This window comes from Aquarana catesbeiana, linkage group LG08, assembly GCF_042186555.1.
Source record: "Aquarana catesbeiana isolate 2022-GZ linkage group LG08, ASM4218655v1, whole genome shotgun sequence".
In the NCBI taxonomy this organism is placed as follows: Eukaryota; Metazoa; Chordata; class Amphibia; order Anura; family Ranidae; genus Aquarana; species Aquarana catesbeiana.
This window is the reverse complement of record NC_133331.1, coordinates 125,852,511-125,876,085: the sequence shown is the minus strand read 5'-3', so window position 1 is coordinate 125,876,085 and position 23,575 is coordinate 125,852,511. Positions and strand designations below refer to the sequence as shown.

At 43.0% G+C, this 23,575-nt stretch overlaps 1 protein-coding gene across 5 annotated transcripts in view; it reads left to right on the top strand.

The window, feature by feature from the left end:
• Window positions 1-719: 719 nt before the first annotated feature.
• Window positions 720-23,575, top strand: part of RNLS (renalase, FAD dependent amine oxidase) — a 252,672-nt gene continuing 229,816 nt past the window's right edge. For 2 of the 5 annotated variants that reach the window (XM_073596352.1, XM_073596354.1), the window contains exon 1: window positions 723-905. In XM_073596352.1, coding sequence (XP_073452453.1) covers window positions 788-905 — 118 coding nt within the window. In that variant the 5' untranslated portion in view covers window positions 723-787. Of the gene's footprint in view, window positions 906-23,575 lie in introns of all 5 variants that reach the window. The other 3 variants (XM_073596350.1, XM_073596351.1, XM_073596353.1) reach the window with 3 other exon arrangements.

Genomic DNA, 23,575 nt, shown 5'->3' with positions numbered 1-23,575 from the left:
GAAGGTGGAGGAGCACAAAATCTCTTACATCCACCAGCTCTGTGATGTCATCATGGAGGAGTGAAATAGGACTCCAGTGGCAACCTGTAAAGCTCTGGTGAACTCCATGCCCAAGAGAGTTAAAGCAGTGCTGGAAAATAATGGTGGCCACACAAATGTTTTTTTTTTTTTTTTCAGATGCTCCAGAGAGTTGGACATTTTCACTTAGGGGTGTACTCACTTTTGTTGCCAGCGGTTTAGACATTAATGGCTGTGTGTTGAGTTATTTTGAGGGGACAGCAAATTTACACTGTTATACAAGCTGTACACTCACTACTTTACATTGTAGCAAAGTGTCATTTCTTCAGTGTTGTCACATGAAAAGATATAAAATATTTACAAAAATGTGAGGGGTGTACTCACTTTTGTGAGATACTGTGTGTTTATGTATATATATATATATATATATATATATATATATATATATATATATATATATATATATATATATATATATAATATTTGGGTGTTCTAAGTAATTTTCTAGCAAAATATATATTTTTTTTTAACATGGAACAAAAAGGTGGCAGAAAATGCCATGTCTTCCAGAGGTTATAGAAGGATGGGTGAGGGCTGTGGAGAATGATGGCAGCCAGATGTGTACATCACGTGGGGTGAGAGAAGGTCAGGTGATCTCCGAGTAGACTGACAGAACAGCTCAGCCTCTTCCCAGGGAAAGTGTTGTTTGGCCCGCAGCCCCCACGTGCAGCCAGCTGGGGGCGGAGCTCCGAGGAGTGACAGGACAAACATGTCTCGGATACTGATCGTAGGAGCCGGGCTGACAGGGAGCCTGTGTGCTCACCTCCTGAGGAGGGAAGGGGCCGGCCGGCTGCAGCTGGCAGTGTGGGATAAAGCCCAGGGAGCAGGTAATAGGGAGGCTGCAATGTTTACATAACACCATACTGTGACCTCCTCCATACTATGTCTATGGGTTCCCCCAGAGCAGCTCTCCTCTCTGTGCAAGGTCACTGTCCTCACTTCTATATGGACCTTTAACCACTTCAAGACCAAGCCTTTTGCTGACACTTGTTGCTTACAAGTAAAATCAGTATTTTTTGCTAGAAAATGACTTGGAACCCTCAAATATTTTTTTTAGCAGAGACCTAGCAGGGGGTCCCAAACTGGCAGCCCTCCAGCTGCTGCGGAACACAAGTCCCATCATGCCTCTGGCTGTGGGAGTCATGCATGTAACTGTCAGCCTTGCAATGCCTTGTGGGACTTTTTTTGCAACAACTAGAGGGCCGCCAGTTCCAGATCCCAGGCCCTAGAGAATAAAATGGCAGTTGTTGCAATATTTTATTTTACACTGTATTTGGAAAGCAGTCTTTCAAACGCATTTTGTTAATAAAAAAACAAAAAACATTTTAACCACTTAAGGACCGAGCCTCTATCTGAGATTTGTTGTTTACAAGTTAAAAACAGTTTTTTTTTGCTAGAGAGTTACTTAGAACCCCCAAACATTATATATATTTTTTCTAACACCCTAGAGAATAAAATGGCGGTCATTGCAATACTTTCTGTCACACTGTATTTGCGTAGCGGTCTTAAGCGCACTTTTTGTGGAAACAAAATATACTTTTGTGAATTAAAAAATAAGACAACAGTAAAGTTAGCCCAATTTTTTTTTTTATACTGTGAAAGATAATGTTACGCCGAGTAAATTGATACCCAACATGTCACGCTTCAAAATTGTGCCCGCTCGTGGCGACAAACTTTTACCCTTAATATCTCCATAGGCGACGTTTAAAAAAATTCTACAGGTTGCATGTTTTGAGTTACAGAGGAAGTCTAGGGCTAGAATTATTGTTCTCGCTCTACCGATCGTGGCGATACCTCACATGTGTGGTTTGAACACCGTTTACATATGTGGGCGCTACTAACGTATGCGTTCGCTTCTGCATACAAACTCGGCAGGACGGGGCGCGTTTAAAACATTATTATTATTTTTTTATTTTTACTCTGTTCTTTTTTTTTAAAAAAAGTTTCACTTTTATTCATATTACAAGGAATGTACACATCCCTTGTATTAGAAAAGATGCATGACAGGTCCTCTTGAATATGAGATCTGGGGTCAAAAAGACCTCAGATCTCATATTTACACTAAAATGCAATAAAAAAAAAATGTTGTCATTTCAAAATATTAAAAAAAATGTCCCTTTAAGAGCTATGGGTGGAAGTGACGTTTTGACGTCACTTCCGCCCTGCAATGATACAGAAATGGGTGGGCCATCTTCCCCTCACTCAGCTCCATGTCAGGCTAGGGAGAGGATCTGATCGCCTCCGCCACTACTGATGGCCCTGGTAAGCGGTGGAGGGCACCGGAGAGCGACGGGATTGGGGGCCCTCTTCTGCCGCTGATAAAAGTGATCTTGCAGCGAATCCGCCACAGGGACCACTTTTATCTTGAAGCGGACCACCTGCTGAAGAAGAGGATACCGGTTTTATGGCAGCTAGCTGCTTTCATAACCCCCAGTATTTAATGTCAAAGTAATGACATATATTTACAGTTAGGCGGTCGGCAAGTGGTTTACCTGCTTCTAAAGGTGGAACATGCCCAGTGTTTCTATCACCCCCCACTATACTTACCATACATAGCCTGATCCAGTATCTGTCTGCAGCAACTCGCTCACAGAGGCAGCCATTGGCTCCTGTTGCTGTCAGACAAATGCTGTGAGCAGAGAGAGGGGGCAGGGCTCAAGTCAAGCTGTGTATGTTTATAGACGCACACAGCCCACCTCTGGAGTGAGCCCGCAGGTGTGCCACCATAGGAAGCGGCTTTCTATGGTTGAGCACTGACAAAAGAGGAGCCTGGAGTGCTGGCGGGGACCTCAGAAGCAGAGGATTGGCGTCACTCTGTGCAAAATAGGGCTGAAAAAACAAATTGGCAAAATCGATTATGAAAATAGTTGTCAACTATTTTCATAATTGATTAGTTGCTCAGCGATTAGTTGGCCTGCATACATGCATTAATTGTTTACATGTCAGAAAATACAGTGCAGTACACATACAGCTCAGTACACCGTCCATACATGTCAGTATACTACACAGTGCAGTACACATACAGCTCAGTACACCGTCCATACATGGCAGTATACTACACAGTGCAGCACACATACAGCTTAGTACACCGTCCATACATGGCAGTATACTACACAGTACAGTACACCGTCCATACATGTCTGTATACTACACAGTGCAGTACACATACAGCTCAGTACACCATCCATACATGTCAGTATACTACACAGTGCAGCACACATACAGCTCAGTACACCGTCCATACATGTCAGTATACTACACAGTGCAGTACACATACATGTCAGTATACTACACAGTGCAGCACACATACAGCTCAGTACACCGTCCATACATGTCAGTATACTACACAGTGCAGTACACATACAGCTCAGTGCACCGTCCATACATGTCAGTATACTACACAGTGCAGTACACATACAGCTCAGTACACCGTCCATACATGTCAGTATACTACACAGTGCAGTACACATACAGCTCAGTACACCGTCCATACATGTCAGTATACTACACAGTGCAGTACACATACAGCTCAGTACACCATCCATACATGTCAGTATACTACACAGTGCAGCACACATACAGCTCAGTACACCGTCCATACATGTCAGTATACTACACAGTGCAGTACACATACAGCTCAGTACACCGTCCATACATGTCAGTATGTTACACAGTGCAGCACACATACAGCTCAGTACATCGTCCATACATGTCAGTATACTACACAGTGCAGCACACATACAGCTCAGTACACCGTCCATACATGTCAGTATGTTACACAGTGCAGCACACATACAGCTCAGTACACCGTCCATACATGTCAGTATACTACACAGTGCAGCACACATACAGCTCAGTACACCGTCCATACATGTCAGTATACTACACAGTGCAGCACACATACAGCTCAGTACACCGTCCATACATGGCAGTATACTACACAGTGCAGCACACATACAGCTTAGTACACCGTCCATACATGGCCGTATACTACACAGTACAGTACACATACAGCTCAGTACACCGTCCATACATGTCTGTATACTACACAGTGCAGTACACATACAGCTCAGTACACCGTCCATACATGTCAGTATACTACACAGTACAGTACACATACAGCTCAGTACACCGTCCATACATGTCAGTATACTACACAGTGCAGTACACATACAGCTCAGTACACCGTCCATACATGTCAGTATACTACACAGTGCAGCACACATACAGCTCAGTACACCGTCCATACATGTCAGTATACTACACAGTGCAGCACACATACAGCTCAGTACACCGTCCATACATGTCAGTATACTACACAGTGCAGCACACATACAGCTCAGTACACCGTCCATACATGTCAGTATGTTACACAGTGCAGCACACATACAGCTCAGTACACCATCCATACATGTCAGTATACAAAGTGGAGCACACATACAGCTCAGTACACCGTCCATACATGTCAGTATACTACATAGTGCAGCACACATACAGCTCAGTACACTGTCCATACATGTCAGTAAGTGCCAGAGAGCTTGTGAATGTGTGTGGAGCAATGCCTCATGGGACATGTAGTCCTGGGCAAGAGAAGGAAATCAGTGATTCTAAAAGGCAGAAGAAGTGTTTTTACCTTGCTTATAGGGGCACGTTTGCTATAAGGGGTACTCTGAAGGCAGAAGGAGCCAGAAGCTCCAGCAGGGGACCCCAGAAGAGGAGGATTGGGGCTGTTCTGTGCAAAACCATGAATGTCGTTAGAAAATGTCACTTTCTTTTAACATTTATTTTTAAAACCAAAAACCACATGCACTGTCTGAAAATTCATTTGATTGAGAAGTTTTCTATTCTGCAAATTTTCCCATCACTGGTCGAAAATGAATGTTGTTTGGCCCCAGTAATGATTAGAAAATTGAACCAACATTTCTAAAATGAAAATGTTCGAAGGGAAAATTTGTTCATGTATGGCCAGCATAAGTGATAGCAGGAAGCAAGTAGCTTGTATCCAGCTACCTGCCTATGACAAGTCTGTCATGCATAATATTATATTACAATCCTGTCTGAAAATCTGCAAAACAGTGTTTTAGGTCTTTTTTACATTTTTTTTCCCTTTGAATAAAAATATTGATCTCTGAGTCTGATGATATGTACCAGATTCTACCTCTAAGACCTTTTTCACACTGGGGCCACGGCCGCATTTGCTGTTAAGCGTCGCTCGTTTCCACTGTTTAAGTGGCACTTTTGTGTCACTTTTCGCCTGCTAGCAGGGTGCATTTAACCCCAAAAAAGGGGTTTAAAAACACCTGTGTTGCAGCGCTTCTGAAGTACTTTTCAGGATCTTTGGAAGAGCTTAATCATTGCAATGGGCAGGGGCGTTTTAGTGCTCCCAACCCGCCCCAAAGATGTTGCTTGCAGGACTTTTCCGAATCGTCCCGCAAGCACACCGCCTGGGTGTGAAAGCACCCATTGGAGCGAATGAGAGGCAGTTTTCAGGCGCTATTTCTAGCGCTAAAACGCGTGAAGGGGGTCTTATATATATCTCTTCTGTTATTCTCAGAGTGGATTAGCTATTTTGTTCCCCAACCATATAGCTGGGTTTTTATACTTACCTCTGCAGATAGATATTCAAGAATAAATTGTGTTTTTTTTAAACTTTACATATTGACTAAATTATACACCAAACTTCTTTTGAGGTGTTTATCCGATTAATCGAAACAATAATCAGACAACTAATCGATTATGAAAATAATCGTTAGTTGCAGCCCTAGTGCAAAACCTTTGCACAGAGCAGGTAAGTATAGCATATTTGTTATGTTAAATGAGAATGCTACTGTTAAATGAGAAGTATGAACTTGTAAAAAAAATCAATTTATACTCATCTAGGTGAGTACAGCATTGATCTGATTCAACATCTGTCCTCCGATTCACACTGCTGTGACTTCAAAGTCGCATGATTTTGAATCCGACATGCTGGCGCAACTTCATTGCGGCTTGCATATGACTTCTTTAACAGAAGTCAATGCAAGTCGTATTGAAGTCGCATCAAAAGTACTGCAGGAACCTCTTTCTAAGTCAGACTGACTCAAGTTGCTCCTTTCTTTATCGTACATCACGGGACACAGAGCCATAGTAGTCACTATGTGGGTTATAGGCCACCTTCAGGTGATGGACACTGGCACACCCTAAGACAGGAAGTCCACTCCCTATATAACCTCTCCCACTACTGGAAGTACCTCAGTTTTTTTGCCAGTGTCTTAGGTGTTGGTCACGAGTAAAGATGTGCTATGCTGAACTCCACTGGAATATTCCTTTGCCGGAGCGAGCTATGCAACCAGATCCATTCAAAGTGTCTTTTTAGGCTAAATTGAATGGTACCCGGGCCTTGTGGCGGAAGAAACGAGATTTAGCCCATAACGCTTCTCTTTTTAGAGAGCTGGACCCCGGGATCCAGTGCTTTGTTTTTTTCAGCCATAAAGTTTCCTGGTGGGGTGCTTTACGGGTCCAGGGGAGTGGAACCCCCGATAAAAAGGGGCCCCGGTCCCTGAAGGTTTTTAACGGAGCCCACCGTGAGGGGTGAAGATTGGGTCTGTTGGTTTTACCACAGAATCCCTGTGGCGAGATAAGGTAAATGGAGATTCCTAAGGAATTTTTAATTTTCTTATGGATTGTCTCCTTTAAAAGTAAATGTTGTCATGCCTAAAGTCACCACTGGGGGCTGTATGGAGCACGTACTTTGTTCATGCTTTCCTTAGATCGCTCTGTGTCAGCAGAAGCTGCAGACTTCCCTCCAGCTATCAGTCCCAGGCCTCCAGTAAGATGTTGGGGGGGGGGGTTTCTAAAAACACCCCCCACCTGGACAGAAGCTCTCCCCCTCTCCCTGGATAGGTAGGGGAAAGCCAGAACGATCGGTGGATGCTGCTCCGTTCTCCCCCGCCTCTGCACGGTGGTTTGTCACCAGCTCTCCTCCTCGCCCCCCCCACACACACACACACACGCCAATCCCGTTGGATCGGAGGCTCGCGTGGGGAAACACTCTTTTGAGAAGAGGTGGGGGGGTGTGGTGGGAAGACGGAGGGGGCGTGGCTTGTCCGGTAGACAATGCTCAAATGCTTAGGGATCCAACGGATAAAAAATTGGAATTCCTGATAAAAAAAAAGCATTGTCTCTGGCAGGTTCAGTGACTCAACCTGTGGTGGCAGTAATTGGTGTATGTCAATCCTTGAAAGACCAGTTTAAACAGGTGCTCAAGGTTATCCCTGATCAGCAGGCCCAGGATTTAGCCGAGCTACCAGGTGCCTTATGATTTGAAATAGATGCTATGAGAGATTCTATTCTTCAGGCCTCGCGCCTTATGCTTGGGCTGGTACATATAGAATAGAGTACGTAGAATACTATGGTTGAAAAATTGGTCAGCCGAAGCGCCTTGCAAAAAACTCCTGGCTAGTTTTCCTTTCCGCGGTGAACGGCTGTTTGGGGATGATTTGGATAAATACATCCAAAAAATTTCTAGTGGAAAAGGTACCCTTTTGCCAGTTAGGAAAAGGAGTAAACATATGTCATTTAAACGAGCTCCTTCTCCAGTGCCAGGGGCATCAGCCTCTAGGCAGTCACGACGACCTCCGCCGTCAAGTTCAAGAGGTAAGCCTCAGGGTCAACCCCAGGGACAAAAGAAGTCCTGGGGGAGGAAACCTACAAAACAAAATACTAAAGCCTCCTTATGAAGGGGCGCCCCCGCTCGCTCGAGTAGGGGGAAGACTTCTGCAGTGCTCAAGGGTCTGGCAGGAAGAGTGTCGAGACAAATGGGTGACATCCTCAATAGCTCTAGGGTACAAGCTAGAGTTCCGAGAGCTCTTTCAAGCATTGGACCGTCTTTTGTCTCAAAAAGTGATCTCAGTGGTCCCCATGCAAGAGCAGGGATTGGGATTTTATTCAAACCTTTTCACGGTGCCAAAACCGAATGGAGATGTCAGACCCATTCTAGATCTCAAGGCTCTAAACCGGTTCCTGAATATCCGTTTTTTTCGCATGGAGTCAATCCGATCAATAGTCTCCATCCTACAAGAAGGAGAACTTCTGGCATCAATCGACATCAAAGATGCATACCTCCATGTGCCTATTTTCCCTGCTCACCAGAAATATCTACGTTTCGAGGTAGAAAATCTTCATTTTCAGTTTGTAGCTCTGCCTTTAGGTCTAGCTACTGCACCTCGAGTGTTTCCAAAGGTCCTGGCTCCTCCTCTAGCCAGATTAAGGGCCCAAGGTATAACGATTATAGCTTACCTAGACGATTTGCTCTTGATAGACCAGTCGGTAGCCTGCTTAGACCAAAGTATGGTCACCACATTCAACTACCTGGAATACCTAGGTTAGATTCTCAACCTAGAGAAATCTTCCTTAAAACCGTCAAGGAGATTAGAATACTTGGGTCTGTTCATAGATACAGCCCAGAAAAAGGTATTCTTGCCCCAGGCAAAGATCAGTGCCATAAAGGAACTGATTCAGGTGGTCAAAGCAAAAAAATAAATAAATAAAAAATGCAGCGCTAAGAAAATTATAACAACTCCAGGAGTCGCCTTGGAGTAGAAAATTAACTGGTGAAATAGTGATTGGTACTATAAATTTACAATATTCAAAATACAATAAAAGTGCTCAGTGCATAAGTGAGAACAGTGAAGGAACTCATATGGCATAATCAAAAGCCAACGGAATACATATAGTCCATACGATAAAACAAAAAGGCCTCCACATAGTGGCGGTAAATCCGGAATAAAAATGTATTTAAATAAAATAAAAAAACGTACAAAACATCATTGAAGATGTGTACATAGCGTGATCACAGACATCAAATAAGAACAGCGTGGCCAAGCAGGCTAAGTACCCGACATGTTTCGCACTAAACGTACTTCTACTGGGGCATTTTGTTTTATCTTTTTCCCATGATTCATGCTGTCCTTTGGATGACAACAAACATCTATCTATTGGAGCCTCTACTGCGACCATTTATCACCGACCCCCCCCCCCCCCCCCGGAGGTTGATGCTGGTACATATCTTTTCTGCAGGAGTTCTCGTTGGAGAATTCGCTTTGGAGGATCGTTTTATGCTCAATCGACCCACCTCCGCTGGCGTGTGTCCAAGATTTGAGGTAAGAGTACCCATTCCCCTCCCCCGGTGGTGGATGCACACCCCAGGGTGTCGTGTGTACTCACTTCCTACATTGTATATTCATCATTTTTCCTTCTAAGAATGATTGCATCTCTGTGTCATTTTTAAGAGACTATACATCTTTTATCAGAGTCTCCACAGACTTTTCAATGTGCAGTATAGGCATACTGTGATGCTGATTGGCCTATGTGACAACACTCTATGTATAATTACCTTATGGACTATATGTATTCCTTTGGCTTTTGATTATGCCATATGAGTTCATTCTCTGTTCTCACTTATGCACTGAGCACTTTTATTGTTTTTTGAATATTGTACATTTATAGTACCATTCACTATTTCACCAGTTAATTTTCTACTCCAAGGTGACTCCTGGAGTTGTTATAATTTTCTTAGCGCTGCATTTTTTATTCACAATTAGCCATATTGTTGATGCTGGCTCCTTATTTTCATATTTCTTGGACACTAGTAGCGCAACTTTTTCTTGTGTATATATAAAGCAAAAAAGAATCCTTCTATTTGGCTTTGCGCGAGGTTGTTGGGAAAGATGGTGGCTTAATTCGAGGCCGTTCCTTATGCTCAGTTTCATTCAAGGCTGCTGCAAAACAGTATCCTATTAGCTTGGAACAAGAAGGTCCAAGCTTTAGATTTCCCAATGCGTCTGTCTCCAAAGGTGTACCAGAGCCTCAGTTGGTGGTTGATAACCAAGAATCTGCAAAAGGGAAGATCCTTCCTTCCAGTTGCCTGGAAGGTGGTAACAACACATGCCAGCCTTTCGGGTTGGGGAGCAGTCCTGGAAGAGGCGGCTGTCCAAGGGAAATGGTCCAAATTAGAAATGGCCTTGCCCATCGACATTCTAGAGATTCGGGCAGCTCGCCTGGCCCTGAGGGCCTGGACGTTCAGGTTACGGAATTGTCCTGTCAGGATCCAATCCGACAATGCCACAGCCGCGGCTTATATCAATCACCAAGGGGGCACAAGAAGTCGTGCAGCCCAGAGAGAAGTGAATCATATCCTAACTTGGGCAGAAAACAATTTACCTTGCCTATCAGCAGTCTTCATTCCAGGAATAGAAAATTGGCAGGCGGACTATGTGAGTTGCCAGCAGTTCCCGGGAGAATTCTTTCCTTCACCCCGAGATCTTCCTGGCAATATGCCGAAGATGGGGGATCCCGGATGTAGATCTGTTTGCATCCAGGTTCAACAAGATCGACAACTTTGTGTCAAGAACAAGGGATCTGCTAGCATGTGGAACAGATGATCCCATGGAATCAGTTCTCACTGATTTATGCATTCCCTCCTATTCTGCTGCTTCCATGACTTCTCTGTAGGATCAAGCAGGAAGGGAAGTCGGTGATTCTTGTGGCCCAGAAGATTTTGATATGCAGAGATCATAAGGATGGCGGTAGGGGACCCATGGACCCTACCACCAAGTCCAGACCTACTCTCGCAGGGTCCGGTATTCCATCCTACCTTACAAACGTTAAACTTTACGGTTTGGCTATTGCAACCCACATTCTGAAGAAGTGTGGGCTGTCAGGTTCAGTGGTATCTACCTTGATTAATGCAAGGAAGCCGGCCTTTAGAATCATATATTACAGTCTGGAAGGCATGTGTTTCCTGGTATGAATCCAGGGGTTGGCACCCCAGGAAGTATGTCATCGGTAGGATCCTTGACTTTCTGCAAATGGGGTTATAGATGAAGCTGGCCTTGAGTACTATCAAAGGCCAGGTCTCTGCCTTATCGGTGTTATTTCAACGACCGCTTGCTTCACATTCTTTGCTCCGTAACTTTATACAGGGGGTGACGTGGGCTTAATCCACCGGTTAGGTCACCCCTGAACCCTTGGGACCTGAATTTAGTTCTGTCGGCATTACAGAAACACAACCTTTTGAGCCGATACGACATATTCCCTTGGTCCTTTTTACAAGGAAACTAATTTTTCTGGTAGCCATATCTTCTGCAAGAATGGTATCAGAGTTGGCTGCTCTTTCTTGTAAAGAGCCATATTTAACTATTCACAAGGATAGGGTAGTATTGCGTCATCATCCTAACTTTCTACCGAAGGTAGTGTCAGGTTTTCATCTAAACCAGGATATTGTTCTACCTTTTATTTTTTCCAGAACCCTGTTCTATGGAAGAAAAGTCGCTACATTCTCTTGATGATGTGAAAGCAGTCAAAGTCTACTTGAAGGCGACTGCTCAGATTCGAAAAACGGATGTTTTGTTTGTGTTGCCTGAAGGTCCTAAAAAAGGACAGGCAGCATCGAAATCTACTATTTCTAAATGGATTCGGCAAGTAATTGCTCAAGCTTATGGTTTGAAGAGGAAGATTCCACCCTCTCAAATCAAAGTGCACTCCACCAGGGCTGTTAGTGCTTTGTGGGCAGTGCATCAGCAAGCCTCCATGACTCAAATCTACAAGGCCGCAACTTGGTCTTCAGTCCATACATTTACCAGATTCTATCAGGTTGATGTAAAAAGGCATGAGGATATCGCCTTTGGGCACAGTCTGCTGCAGGCAGCAGTATAAGTCCTCAGGTCTCATGGTGCCCTACTTTTGTTGTGTCTCCCTCTGCTCAGTTGGCATTGCTCTTGGACATCCCACATAGTAACTACAATGGCTCTGTGTCCCGTGATGTACGATAAAGAAAATAGGATTTTTATAACAACTTACCTGTAAAATCCTTTTCTTGGAGTACATCACGGGACACAGAGGTCCCTCCCCTCTTTTAATACACGTATATTGCTTTGCTACAAAAACTGAGGTACTTCCAGTAGTGGGAGGGGTTATATAGGAAGTGGACTTCCTGTCTTAGGGTTTGCCAGTGTCCATCACCTAAAGGTGGCCTATAATCCACATAGTAACTACTATGGCTCTCTGTCCCGTGATATACTCCAAGAAAAGGATTTTACAGGTAAGCTGTTATAAAAATCCTATTTTTAGAAGGGTCCCATCGCTGCTAATGGGGTGCGACTTATCATGCAACTGAACTCTTAGGTCACATGACAAGTCGCTGCAATGTGAACCAGGGCTAAGGCTGAAAACTGAGCCAGCTGCTGGTCCAGGCATTTCGATGAACCCCAACCATATGGTTGGGATCTTTCCAGAGCCTAGACCAATTTCGTGATGTCAGCTGACAGCAGGCTTTAGCTCAGATGCAGTGTAGTTCTGCAATAACACGTGATTCACATCTGTGCAGCTGTGTGCTGCCTGCAGGGAACTCCATACATTTCAATAGGCTCCCCATCCGTGAGAGACATGGGGAAAGGCCTCTCTTTTCTTAAAAAGAGTAGCATGTTTCTCTGCGGGTCGGGAACGCAGTAATGTGAACCTAGCCTAAAGCTGGCCATGCACTATACAATCAGATTGTACAATCTTCTCTAGATCTACCAAAACTACACTATATTGTCAAAAGTATTGGGACACCTGCCTTTACACGCGCATGAACTTTAATGGTATCCCAGTCTTAGTCCGTAGGGTTCAATATTGAGTTGGCCCACCCAGCCAAAACAGCTTAAACTCTTCTGGGAAGACTGTCCGCAAGGTTTTGGAGTGTGTCTATTGGGATATTTGATGTTGAACAAGAAGGCCTGGCTCACAGTCTCTGCTCTAATTCATCCCAAAGGTGTTCTATCGGGTTGTGCAGGCCAGTCAAGTTCCTCCACCCCAAACTCGCTCATCCATGTCTTTATAGCCCTTGCATTGTGCACTGGTGCACAGTCATGTTAGAACAGAAAGGGGCCATCCCCAAACTGTTCCCACAAAGTTGGGAGTGAAACTTTCCAAAATGTCTTGGTATGCTGACGCCTTAAGCGTTCCCTTCACTGGAACTAAGGGGCCAAGCCCAACCCCTGAAAAGCAACCCCACACCATAATCCCCCCCCCCCTCCACCAAATAATTTGGACCAGTGCACAAAGCAAGGTCCATAAAGACATGGATGAGAGGAACTTGACTGGCCTGCACAACCCGATAGAACACCTTTGGGATGAATTAGAGCAGAGACTGTGAGCCAGGCCTTCTCGTCCACATCAGTGCCTGACCTCACAAATGCATTTCTGGAAGAATGGTCAAACATGCTCATACACACTCCTAAACCTTGTGGACAGCCTTCCCAAGAGTTGAAGCTGTTAAAGCTGCAAAGGGTGGACCAACTCAATATTGAACCCTACGAACTAAGACTGGTGAAGGGGTTAAATCTGCTTAGACCTGGACAATCAGTAGAATTCTTTCGGAGCTCTGGAAGCATTCAATGAAGACAAGAGAGTCATTGAATGAATGCTTGGTTTTAATGGTAAGAATCACATCTTTATACAAATTTTGGACAAAGAATATTGCACAACTTAAAGAGAAAGGAGGGAGGGAGGACAGAGTTCATCACGTGACACATAATTCCTATACAAACATAGAGCATCTCAGACATAGTTTAAACTAGTATTATAGCTGACAGGGGATATTATCTAAAAACATAATTTAACTATGTAATGCTGACGTTCTGACTTGTCTGAAGACATCATTTCAAAACCAGTTCTTGCCAGACCTTATCTATGTTGTGTTCATTGTAAAAAACAAGACCCTAAAATAAGAGATACAGTCAGGTCCATAAATATTGGGACATCGACACAATTCTAATCTTTTTGGCTCTATACACCACCACAATGGATTTGAAATGAAACTAACAAGATGTGCTTTCAGCTTACTTTGAGGGTGTTTACATCCAAATCAGGTGAACGGTTTAGGAATTACAACAGTTTGTATATGTGCCTCCCACTTTTTAAGGGACCAAAAGTAATGGGACAATTGGCTGCTCAGCTGTTCCATGGCCAGGCGTGTTATTCCCTCATTATCCCATTTACAAGGCGCAGATAAAATGTCCAGAGTTAATCTCAAGTGTGCTATTTGCATTTGAAATCTGTTGCTGTCAACTCTCAATATGAGATCCAAAGAGCTGTAACTATCAGTGAAGCAAGCCATCATTAGGCTGAAAAAACAAACCAAACCCATCAGAGAGATTGGAAAAAAATTAGGTGTGGCCAAATCAACTGTTTGGAACATCCTTAAAAAGAAAGAACTCAGCAACACCAAAAGACTTGGAAGACCACGGAAAACAACTGTGGTGGATGACCGAAGAATTCTTTCCCTGGTGAAGAAAACATCCTTCACAACAGTTGGCCAGATCAAGAACACTCTCCAGGAAGTAGGTGTATGTGTGTCAAAGTCAACAATCAAGAGAAGACTTCACCAGAGTGAATACAGAGGGTTCACCACAAGATGTAAACCATTGGTGAGCCTCAAAAACAGGAAGGCCAGATTAGAGTTTGCCAAACAACATCTAAAAAAGCCTTCACAGTTCTGGAACAACATCCTATGGACAGATGAGACCAAGATCAACTTGTACCAGGGTGATGGGAAGAGCAGAGTATGGAGAAAGAAAGGAAGTGCTCATGATCCAAAGCATACCACCTCATCAGTGATGCATGGTGGTGGTAGTGTCATGGCGTGGGCTTGTATGGCTGCCAATGGAACTGGTTCTCTTGTATTTATTGATGATGTGACTGCAGACAAAAGCAGCAGGATGAATTCTGAAGTGTTTTGGGCAATATTATCTGCTCATATTCAGCAAAATGCTTCAGAACTCATTGGACAGCGCTTCGAAGTGCAGATGGACAATGACGAAACATACTGCGAAAGCAACCAAAGAGTTTTTTAAGGGAAAGAAGTGGAACATTATGCAATGGCCAAGTCAATCACCTGAACTGAGTCCGATTGAGCATGCATTTCACTTGAAGACAAAACTGAAGGGAAAATGCCCCAAGAACAAGCAGGAACTGAAGACAGTTGCAGTAGAGGCCTGGCAGAGCATCACCAGGGATGAAACCCAGCGTCTGATGTCTATGCGTTCCAGACTTCAGGCTGTAATTGACTGCAAAGGATTTGCAACCAAGTATTAAAAAGTGAAAGTTTGATGCATGATTGTTAATCTGTCCCATTACTTTTGGTCCCTTTAAAAGTGGGACGCACATATACAAACTGTTGTAATTCCTACACCGTTCACCTTATTTGGATGTTAATACCCTCAAATTAAAGCTGAAAGTCTGCAGTTTAAAGCACATCTTGTGTCGATGTCCCAATATTTATGGACCTGACTGTATTCTTCTATCAGCTATATTAAAGTTTTAGTCATGTTAACTCTTTCTCCTCCTTCAATCCCCTCTTATATCATAAAACGTGATATCACCATATTTCAATACTGGTATTATGAATCCATGTGCAGAACTCATAGTCCTCCGTTACTTCAGAGTCCAGTCAGAGCAGCACTGGATTCAATAGCTACTTCGTGCATATCTAGTTGTTTACGAATAGCCCTTTGTTCAACAACATTTTATCAGTAGGAGGGGGTATGAGTCCTTTGGGCCCTCCACGTTGTAGTCCCTCCTTTTATCTAGTTACTGTTCCATTAGAAGGGGGGCTGCATATGGCCTTTAGGGTGCCCAAGTCCTCAGGATGATAGATACAGTTAGTGATGATCCATGTGGGCAGAAACACCATCAGTGTCAGCATAAAGAGTAGGCACAAGGCTTTCCCAAAAGTCGGTTGTGAGAGAAGTGAGGTCATCTTTTTCAGAGTCTTATTATTACCTGTTTCACTCTCTCTTCAAGGATTTGCATCACTTGCTTGACCTCCTTTATCTGTGTCTTGCTTCTGGGTCCTTTGTGGTACTTTATCCTCTCGTCATGGATCCAGGCTCTGTATTGTTCCGTGAGGACAGCGGTTCTGGTCACTGCGACTATGCAAATGGGCGGGCCAAAATGGTAATCTTGCTTCTTGGTCGGGTTCAGCTGGCGATTTACGACCACATCTCCGGTAGAGCCGGTCCTGAGGAGCTGCGGGCAGGAGTTTTTAGACGAGGCCGCGGCTTCGGCCTAGTCCGTGGCGTCCGGCCTCGCGGACTAGGCCGAAGCCACGGCCTCACCTAAAAACTCCTGCCCGCAGCTCCTCAGGACTGGTGCGGTGTCAGCGCCGGTCCTGGTGAAGAAAAAAAAAACGATTTGCTGAAAATTTGAATCGATTTGACCTCTCAACTCGATTCAAGATTCAAATCGATTTTTTCCCCAGCCCTAATCTCCAGGTTGGAACTCGTGTGTTGGTTCCTGTGAGGGTATTGGAAAAGAATACTTTACCGTAGATGCCAATCAAGTTTCTACAATATTTTTCCTGTATCAAACTCAGATCTCCCTGCTCTATTACCAAGGGTTTCCTAATCCAGGGCATGGGAAAAGGTTGACCCATCAGGATAGGATACAAGTGATTTGTCTTGGAAGGGGACATTCTTATTTCTGCTAAAACCGCAGGCAGCACAGTTATCCATTTGGCAAATGTGCCACCTGTTGCCTCCCTTATTTTATCTTTATGTCCTATGCCATGGTACTGTGAGATAAATAGAGGTGCACTTGCTTTTGGTATGTCTGGTTTCCCCTCTTTGGCAATGAGTCCTGTCTCAGGACTCATTGTCAGACCCTGTTTATGCCATTAAGGCCAGATCTTCTGGTGAAGCCATAGCCTATAGGTCCTGCAAAACCTGTTCCCAGTGTTCCCTGGGCAAAGTTGGGGGTGTAAGGGGGGACATTTGGATAAAAGCTGGGAACGTCAAAGCACCGGCCAGTGCACTTCCCTCTGAAATGTGATCAGTACTGTGTGTGCGTCTGCTTGATTAGGGTGACCTAATGTAAATGATGTAGCCATTTCTACAGCCATGGCAGAAGAGGCCAAAGCCCTCAGACACGCCAGCATGCCTTGTACTGGAACTGGGACTACTCTACAGGTCTCAGCTTTCCTCCATGCTCTTGTGCAAGGACCCCAGCCATGGTTTTACAGTTGTCCTTTGCAAACAAATGAAACATTTTACAATATTCAAGTAATCCCAGACCAGGAGCCATTACCATAGCAGTTTTAAGATACACAAATGTATTAACCATTTCATTTCACAAGATCAGCACTGTTGGTAGAGCAGCTTGTTTCAGCAAGTTGTTATAGTAGGAGCAATCAGATATCCATTGGCAGCAGTAACCAATCGTACCTAAGAAAGTTAACACTTCCTTCTTGATATGTGGGCGGGGCAGACCCATGGAGCCGCAGCTCACTTGTGACTGAGTCTCCTTTCACTGTACAGAGTAAAATCAAGACACCATTGCAACTTTTCATTAGATACTTTGTAACCTGTCTGCGCTAAATGTTATAACAGTAAAGAGTCTTTCTGACAGGCTTCCTGGGAGGGACTACACAACAGTAGGTTATTGAAGAGGGACAGAACCATGGCTAGATGCCTAAGACTGTAATGGCATGGAGAGCTATTGAGCAGACTGCAGGTGAGTCTATATAGCCATGGCAAGCGATTCCAGGTTATCTGGCACCCTCTATAGGAAAAACGCTAGTAATAGTTGTGTCTCTTCATCAACTAAGACGGAGAAAAAAAACATTACCTAAATCAATAACTGAAAAACACACTGCTGGGGCAGGTATGGAGGTAATGAGAGATGGCACATTAGGTACAATAGGGCAATTGGAACCACAAGGTTATTTATGGCTAGGAGATCCTGCACAAACCTATATGATCCATCACTCTTTTTGACTGGGTTTATGGGAGTGTTATAAGGCGATATGATGGGTCTTAAAATTCCTTGTTTCAGGAATGGCTCAATAATGGGTCTGATGCCTTCCTCCTTCTCTTTGGAGAAATCTTTGGAGAGATGGTATTGCTTGTGGTAAACTGGGGATACTCCTTGTTTTAGTGTGGCTTTGTAAGGGGTACATGAAATGTTTCCTACATCAAGACTGTTTTTAGCCCAGAGGGGGTGGTCATGTGGAAATGGGGGAGGAACTTCAGTTTGCTATGATGGTGATGCTATGGCTACTCCCCCTCTTTGAGTCAAGAAAATTCAAGTTTCTAAAATTCCTATTAAATTTCTTCCCAAAAGATTTACTGGGCATGAAGGTATTGTCCTGAATGAATGATGTAAGAGTACAATTCCAGTGACAAAGTCACTCACTATCAAAGATCATATCTGCCAAAGAGGTAGCTTCCTCTTGGCCTATTTGGGAGGTGAGGGGTCCCTGTTTCCTTCATGTGCTTTATGTCCCACTCAGGGTCCCCTGTGTACCATGGGAAAGCTTTCTTATCCCTCAGAGTCCCCTGGCCATATCCATATGGAATTGGTCATTTGCGCCTGTGCGTGGGAAGGGTGAGCTACTGTACATACTTTCAGTTTATCCGGCCAGATCGTACATGAAAGGATTTATCAGAAAATCAGTTTCGCATATTCTCTGACCACATGTCTTTACATATCTCTCCCTGGGATTAGGTTGGGGGGGTATTCTTTACTTTCTCCCTTACCCATTCTTAATTTGGTTACAAACAACTTATACAAAGGGTCGTTGTCTTACCTTACAACACCCTCTTGCAATGTACAACAATACTATAAGCTCTAAACAATATTCTTATACAGTGCAATATTCTTAAACAGTACAATACAATATTCTGCGATAGAAAGAAAAAGTGAAAGGTTGGTAGAATTCCACTGATTGTCCAGCTCCTTCCTTAAGAGCCTCTATTTTAGTCTCCCAAAGACTAATATTAATGTGATTCCCAAAAGCACAGCAGTTTACAACTAGAAAAGCTACAATTTCTGGGGAAATTGTGTGAAGTGTTCTTGCCTCCACCTACAGTAGTCTACAACTGGAGTGGGCGGAGTAACTGGGTGGAGTGGCTTGAGTAACTGTTGTGTGGTTGAAGTGGCTGGAGTAACTGTGAAAAGTGTTAAAAAGCCTAATACTTTAAAAAGTATAAATAGTAGTAAAAAAGTTGAAGAAGTCCCATCATTAGCTGAAAGAGCTGAACATTTTTTTCAAAAATGATTTTTTCTTTTTCAAAAATGATTTTTTTGTTTTCAAAAATGATTTTTTTTTTTTTAAATATTTTTTTTTTCCATGGGGTGGTCATAATGTTTTGGCTGATCATGTTGTGGTCATAATGTTTTGGCTGATCATGGGGTGGTCATAATGTTTTGGTGATCATGAGGTGGTCATAATGTTTTGGCTGATCATGGGGTTGTCAGCTTTTGTCACCTCCCACTCTAGTTTTGAACATTTCACCATTCATTCCTATGGGACCAATTTTGCCGCAAAAACGACGATATTTCGTGAACCATTCAGCGAAACGTTCCACAAAGTAATAGCACACCAATCGGGAACAATCCGCACGTTTCGGTATATTACTGGTCTTGCTATGCAAGAACACTTAATTAACCTCTCTACAATTTTGCACTATTAGTCTACCAAAGACTTTTTGCTCTAATGTGCTTGCCAAAAGCACAGCAGTTTGCAATTTTGCAATATACAAGGATGCAGTATTGTCAGAGCCAAGGCAAGAACAACTGTCAAAAAAGCAGACATATTACTATATTACCTCAGATGAACACCGTATACCACCCGCTGCCACCACTGAAGGGGTTGAATCTGCTTAGACCTGGACAATCAGTAGAATTCTTTCGGAGCTCCGGAAGCATTCAATGCAGACAAGAGAGTCATTGAATGAATGCTTGCTTTTAATGGTTAGAATCACATCTTTATAAAAATTACGGACAAAGAATATTGCACAACTTAAAGAGAAAGGAGGGAGGACAGAGTTCATCACATGACACATAATTCCTATACACACATAGAGCATTTCAGACATAGTCTAAACTAGTATTTATAGCTGATAGTTAAATTATGTTTTTAGATAATATCCCCTATGTAATGCTGACGTTCTGACTTTTACTGAAGACATAATTTCAAAATCAGTTCTTACCAGACCTTATCTATATTGTGGTCATCGTGACAAACAAGACCCTAAAATAAGAGATATTCTTCTGTCAGCTATATTAAAGTTTTAGTCATGTTAACTCTTTCTCCTCATTCAACTGGGATGCCATTAAAAGGTAATATGCGTGTAAAGGCAATACTTTTGGTAATATAGTGTAGTTTTGGTAGACCTGCAGAAGATTGTACAATCTGATTGTATAGTGTATGGCCAGCTTTAAGCTTGGTTCACATTACTGTGTTCCCGACCCGCAGAGAAACATGCTACTCTTTTTAAGAAAAAGGGCCGGAGACGTCTTTCCCCATGTTTCTTATGGGTGGGGAGCCTATTGAAATGTATAGCATGCCCTGCATGCAGCACACAGCTGCACAGACGTGAATCACTGGTTATTGCAGAACTACACTGCATCTGAGCACTAAAAACAAAAAGTGTATGTAAACCCTCAGCTTGTAACACAACCCATTCAGTTTAAAATAGAAACGTGCATTGTACGTGGCTGCAGGGTACTTGCAAAGCAGTGCCAATTACTACGCCTGCCGAGAGTGACAGAGGGTATAATTCCTGCTGAGGCCATAATGTGGCTTAACTACAGGGTTTTACTGCCCTTAAACTGCAAGTGTGAATGAGCCTTAAGTAAGCCATTCTCAACCAGGGGTGGAAAGGGGTTACCTGAGGTATGGCTAAATGACCTCCCATCTGATGGTGCCTACATAGTTCCAGGACCAAGGCCACTTGGCAGAGCCAGCTGCATGACTACACGGATGTCATTGTGGCCACCATGTGGTGGCCATTCTTCTGACTTACAACCGCCAATGTAAGGGACATTTTTCCAATGACCCTATTTCAAGGGTTCCTCTGGGATAAAAAGTAGTTGGGTCGCTATGTCCGATTTTACTAACACATGCCAAAATTTCAGAACTAGTCTTAGGTGTTAGGGTTTGTTTCACCTTCTGGACTGAAGTGATTAAAGCACTACAGTGCCTGATGAAGCTATGTAAGTAAAATACGGTGGTTCACTTTACTAGTGGTTGTTTAGCGGCCCTATTATATTGTGCTCCATAAGCTCTTCTCACAATTAGAGATGAGATTGGGTGTCCTCTTAGTTGTAGAGGTGGGGGCTTGAAGAACAATGGGTTTTTTTACGTATCATGTGCCGCTTGAGAATGTATGTGTAAAACCTGAATAACACAAGTGAAGCGTGTTGATGTAAAAAGACTAATTTACTGTGTCAAAAAGAAATAAAAGGAAAACATGAAAAAAGGTGTTTTTATAAAAGTGAAAAAAGAAAATAAATGAATTAAAAAGAAAATGACAAAAAAGGTTACATTTAGTGAATAGAAAAAATAAGAAATGGGAATGAATAAATAATATGAGAGAATATGTAAAGTAAATTAGATGTGAGAAAAGGGTGAAAGAATTAAGAAATGTGCATGATAATATGAATGTAACATAAACACTTTATGATAGTAACCTAGTTGGATAAACCAAGGTGAATGGAAGAGTGAGTTGGAAGGACGCCCAGGCTCATCTCTACTAACAAGTTGTAGAGGGTCCAAGCACTCCTGGGAGTGTGATTATCAACTAAGAAAGAAACCCTATGGCTCGGCCAACTTTTACTATTTTAATTCAGCCACCAAAATCCTCCTTTGCATTACTGTTAATATCGGCTGTTAGTGATTTTCAGTAGTGCGACTCATTTGATCAATTACTCACAATTTGGCATTTTTAATCAATTAGCTGAATCTATTAGCAATGTTATTTTCCTCTGCCCTCTGTCATTTATTGATACATTCATGTAATTATAATCTCATAATTAAACTCTTAAAGCAGACCTTCCACTTAATACTGTAAACTGCGTACTCTCAGTAATTTGTATTTAACCACTTAAGCCCTGGAAGAATTTACCCCCTTCCTGACCAGAGCACTTTTTGCGATTCGGTACTGTGTCGCTTTAACTGACAATTGCGCTGTCGTGTGACACTGCACCCAAACAAAACTGACTTCCTTTTTTTCCCACAAATAGAGCTTTCTTTTGGTGGTATTTGATCGCCTCTGCGTTTTTTTATTTTTTGCGATATAAACAAAAAAAGAGCGACAATTTTGAAAAAAAACACAATATTTTGTACTTTTTGCTATAATAAATACCCCCATTTTTTTTTTTTAAAAAAGCTATTTTTTTCTCAGTTTAGGCCAATATGTATTCTTCTACATATTTTTGGTAAAAAAAATCACAATAAGCGTATATTGATTGGTTTGCACAAAAGTTATAGCGTCTACAAAATAGGGGATAGATTTATAGCATTTTTATTATTATTTTTTTTACTAGTAATGGTGACGATCTGCGATTTTTATCATGACTGCGACATTATGGTGGACACATCGGACAATTTTTACACATTTTTGGGACCATTGGCATTAATACAGAGATCAGTGCTATAAAAATGCATTGATTAAATGTAAAAATGTAAAAATGTCACTGGCGGTGAAGGGGTTAACACTAGGGGGTGATCAAGGGGTTAACTGTGTTCCCTGGGAGGTGATTCTAACTGAAGGGGGAGGGGACTGACTACAAGAAGTGACGGATCGTGGTTCCTAGCTAATAGGAACACACGATCTGTCACGCCTGTCAGAACAGAACAGGGAAGTGTGTGTTTACACACACTCGTCCCTGTTCTGTGTCTCCTGCTCACGATCACTCGTGGCCGACGGTCATCGCGACCGTCGGCCACGAGCATTAGCACCCCCGGGTCGCCTGCTATCCCGACCCCGCGAGCCGACGTATAGCTACGACGGCTCGTGCAGGGGAGCCAATCTGCCACAGTATAACTGCGGCGGCTGGTCGGGAAGCGGTTAAGGAAACTATCAAACTTACAAATAGCAACATTTACTTTCCTTACAGGTACTTGCCACTAGAGATGGGAAGGCCAGGGAAAAAAATGGAAAAATTTGCACAGTTTTTTTATTTCCCCCTTTTTTAAAGCCGTTTTTTGTGTTTTTGTTTTTCTGGAAAAATTGGGGAAAAAAAGAAGTGTGGAATATGTTCTTTTACAGTGATAAGTAATATATCTATCACATGGTATTCAAACTTTATAACATGAAGACCACCAAATGGCTTTTGGTGGGGGAAGGTGCACACAGGCCAGCAGCCATCTCTATTATTATTATTATTATTATTATTATTATTATTATTATACACAATTTATATAGTGCCAACAGTTTGTGCAGCGCTTTACAATGTAGAGGGGGGGACAGCACAATTACAATACAGTTCAGTACAGAAGGGACAGGAGGGCCCTGCTCATGAAGCTTATGTTGTAAAGGGAGGGGATAGGTGGTACAAAAGGTAATAGCTGTCGGGTATGATTTGATGGGGGGGGCTTGGGTACAGTTATTAAGTGGGTGTGGGATAGGCTTCCTTGAAAAGATCAGTTTTCAGGGATCTCCTAAGGGTGGACAGGGTAGGGGCTGATCAGACA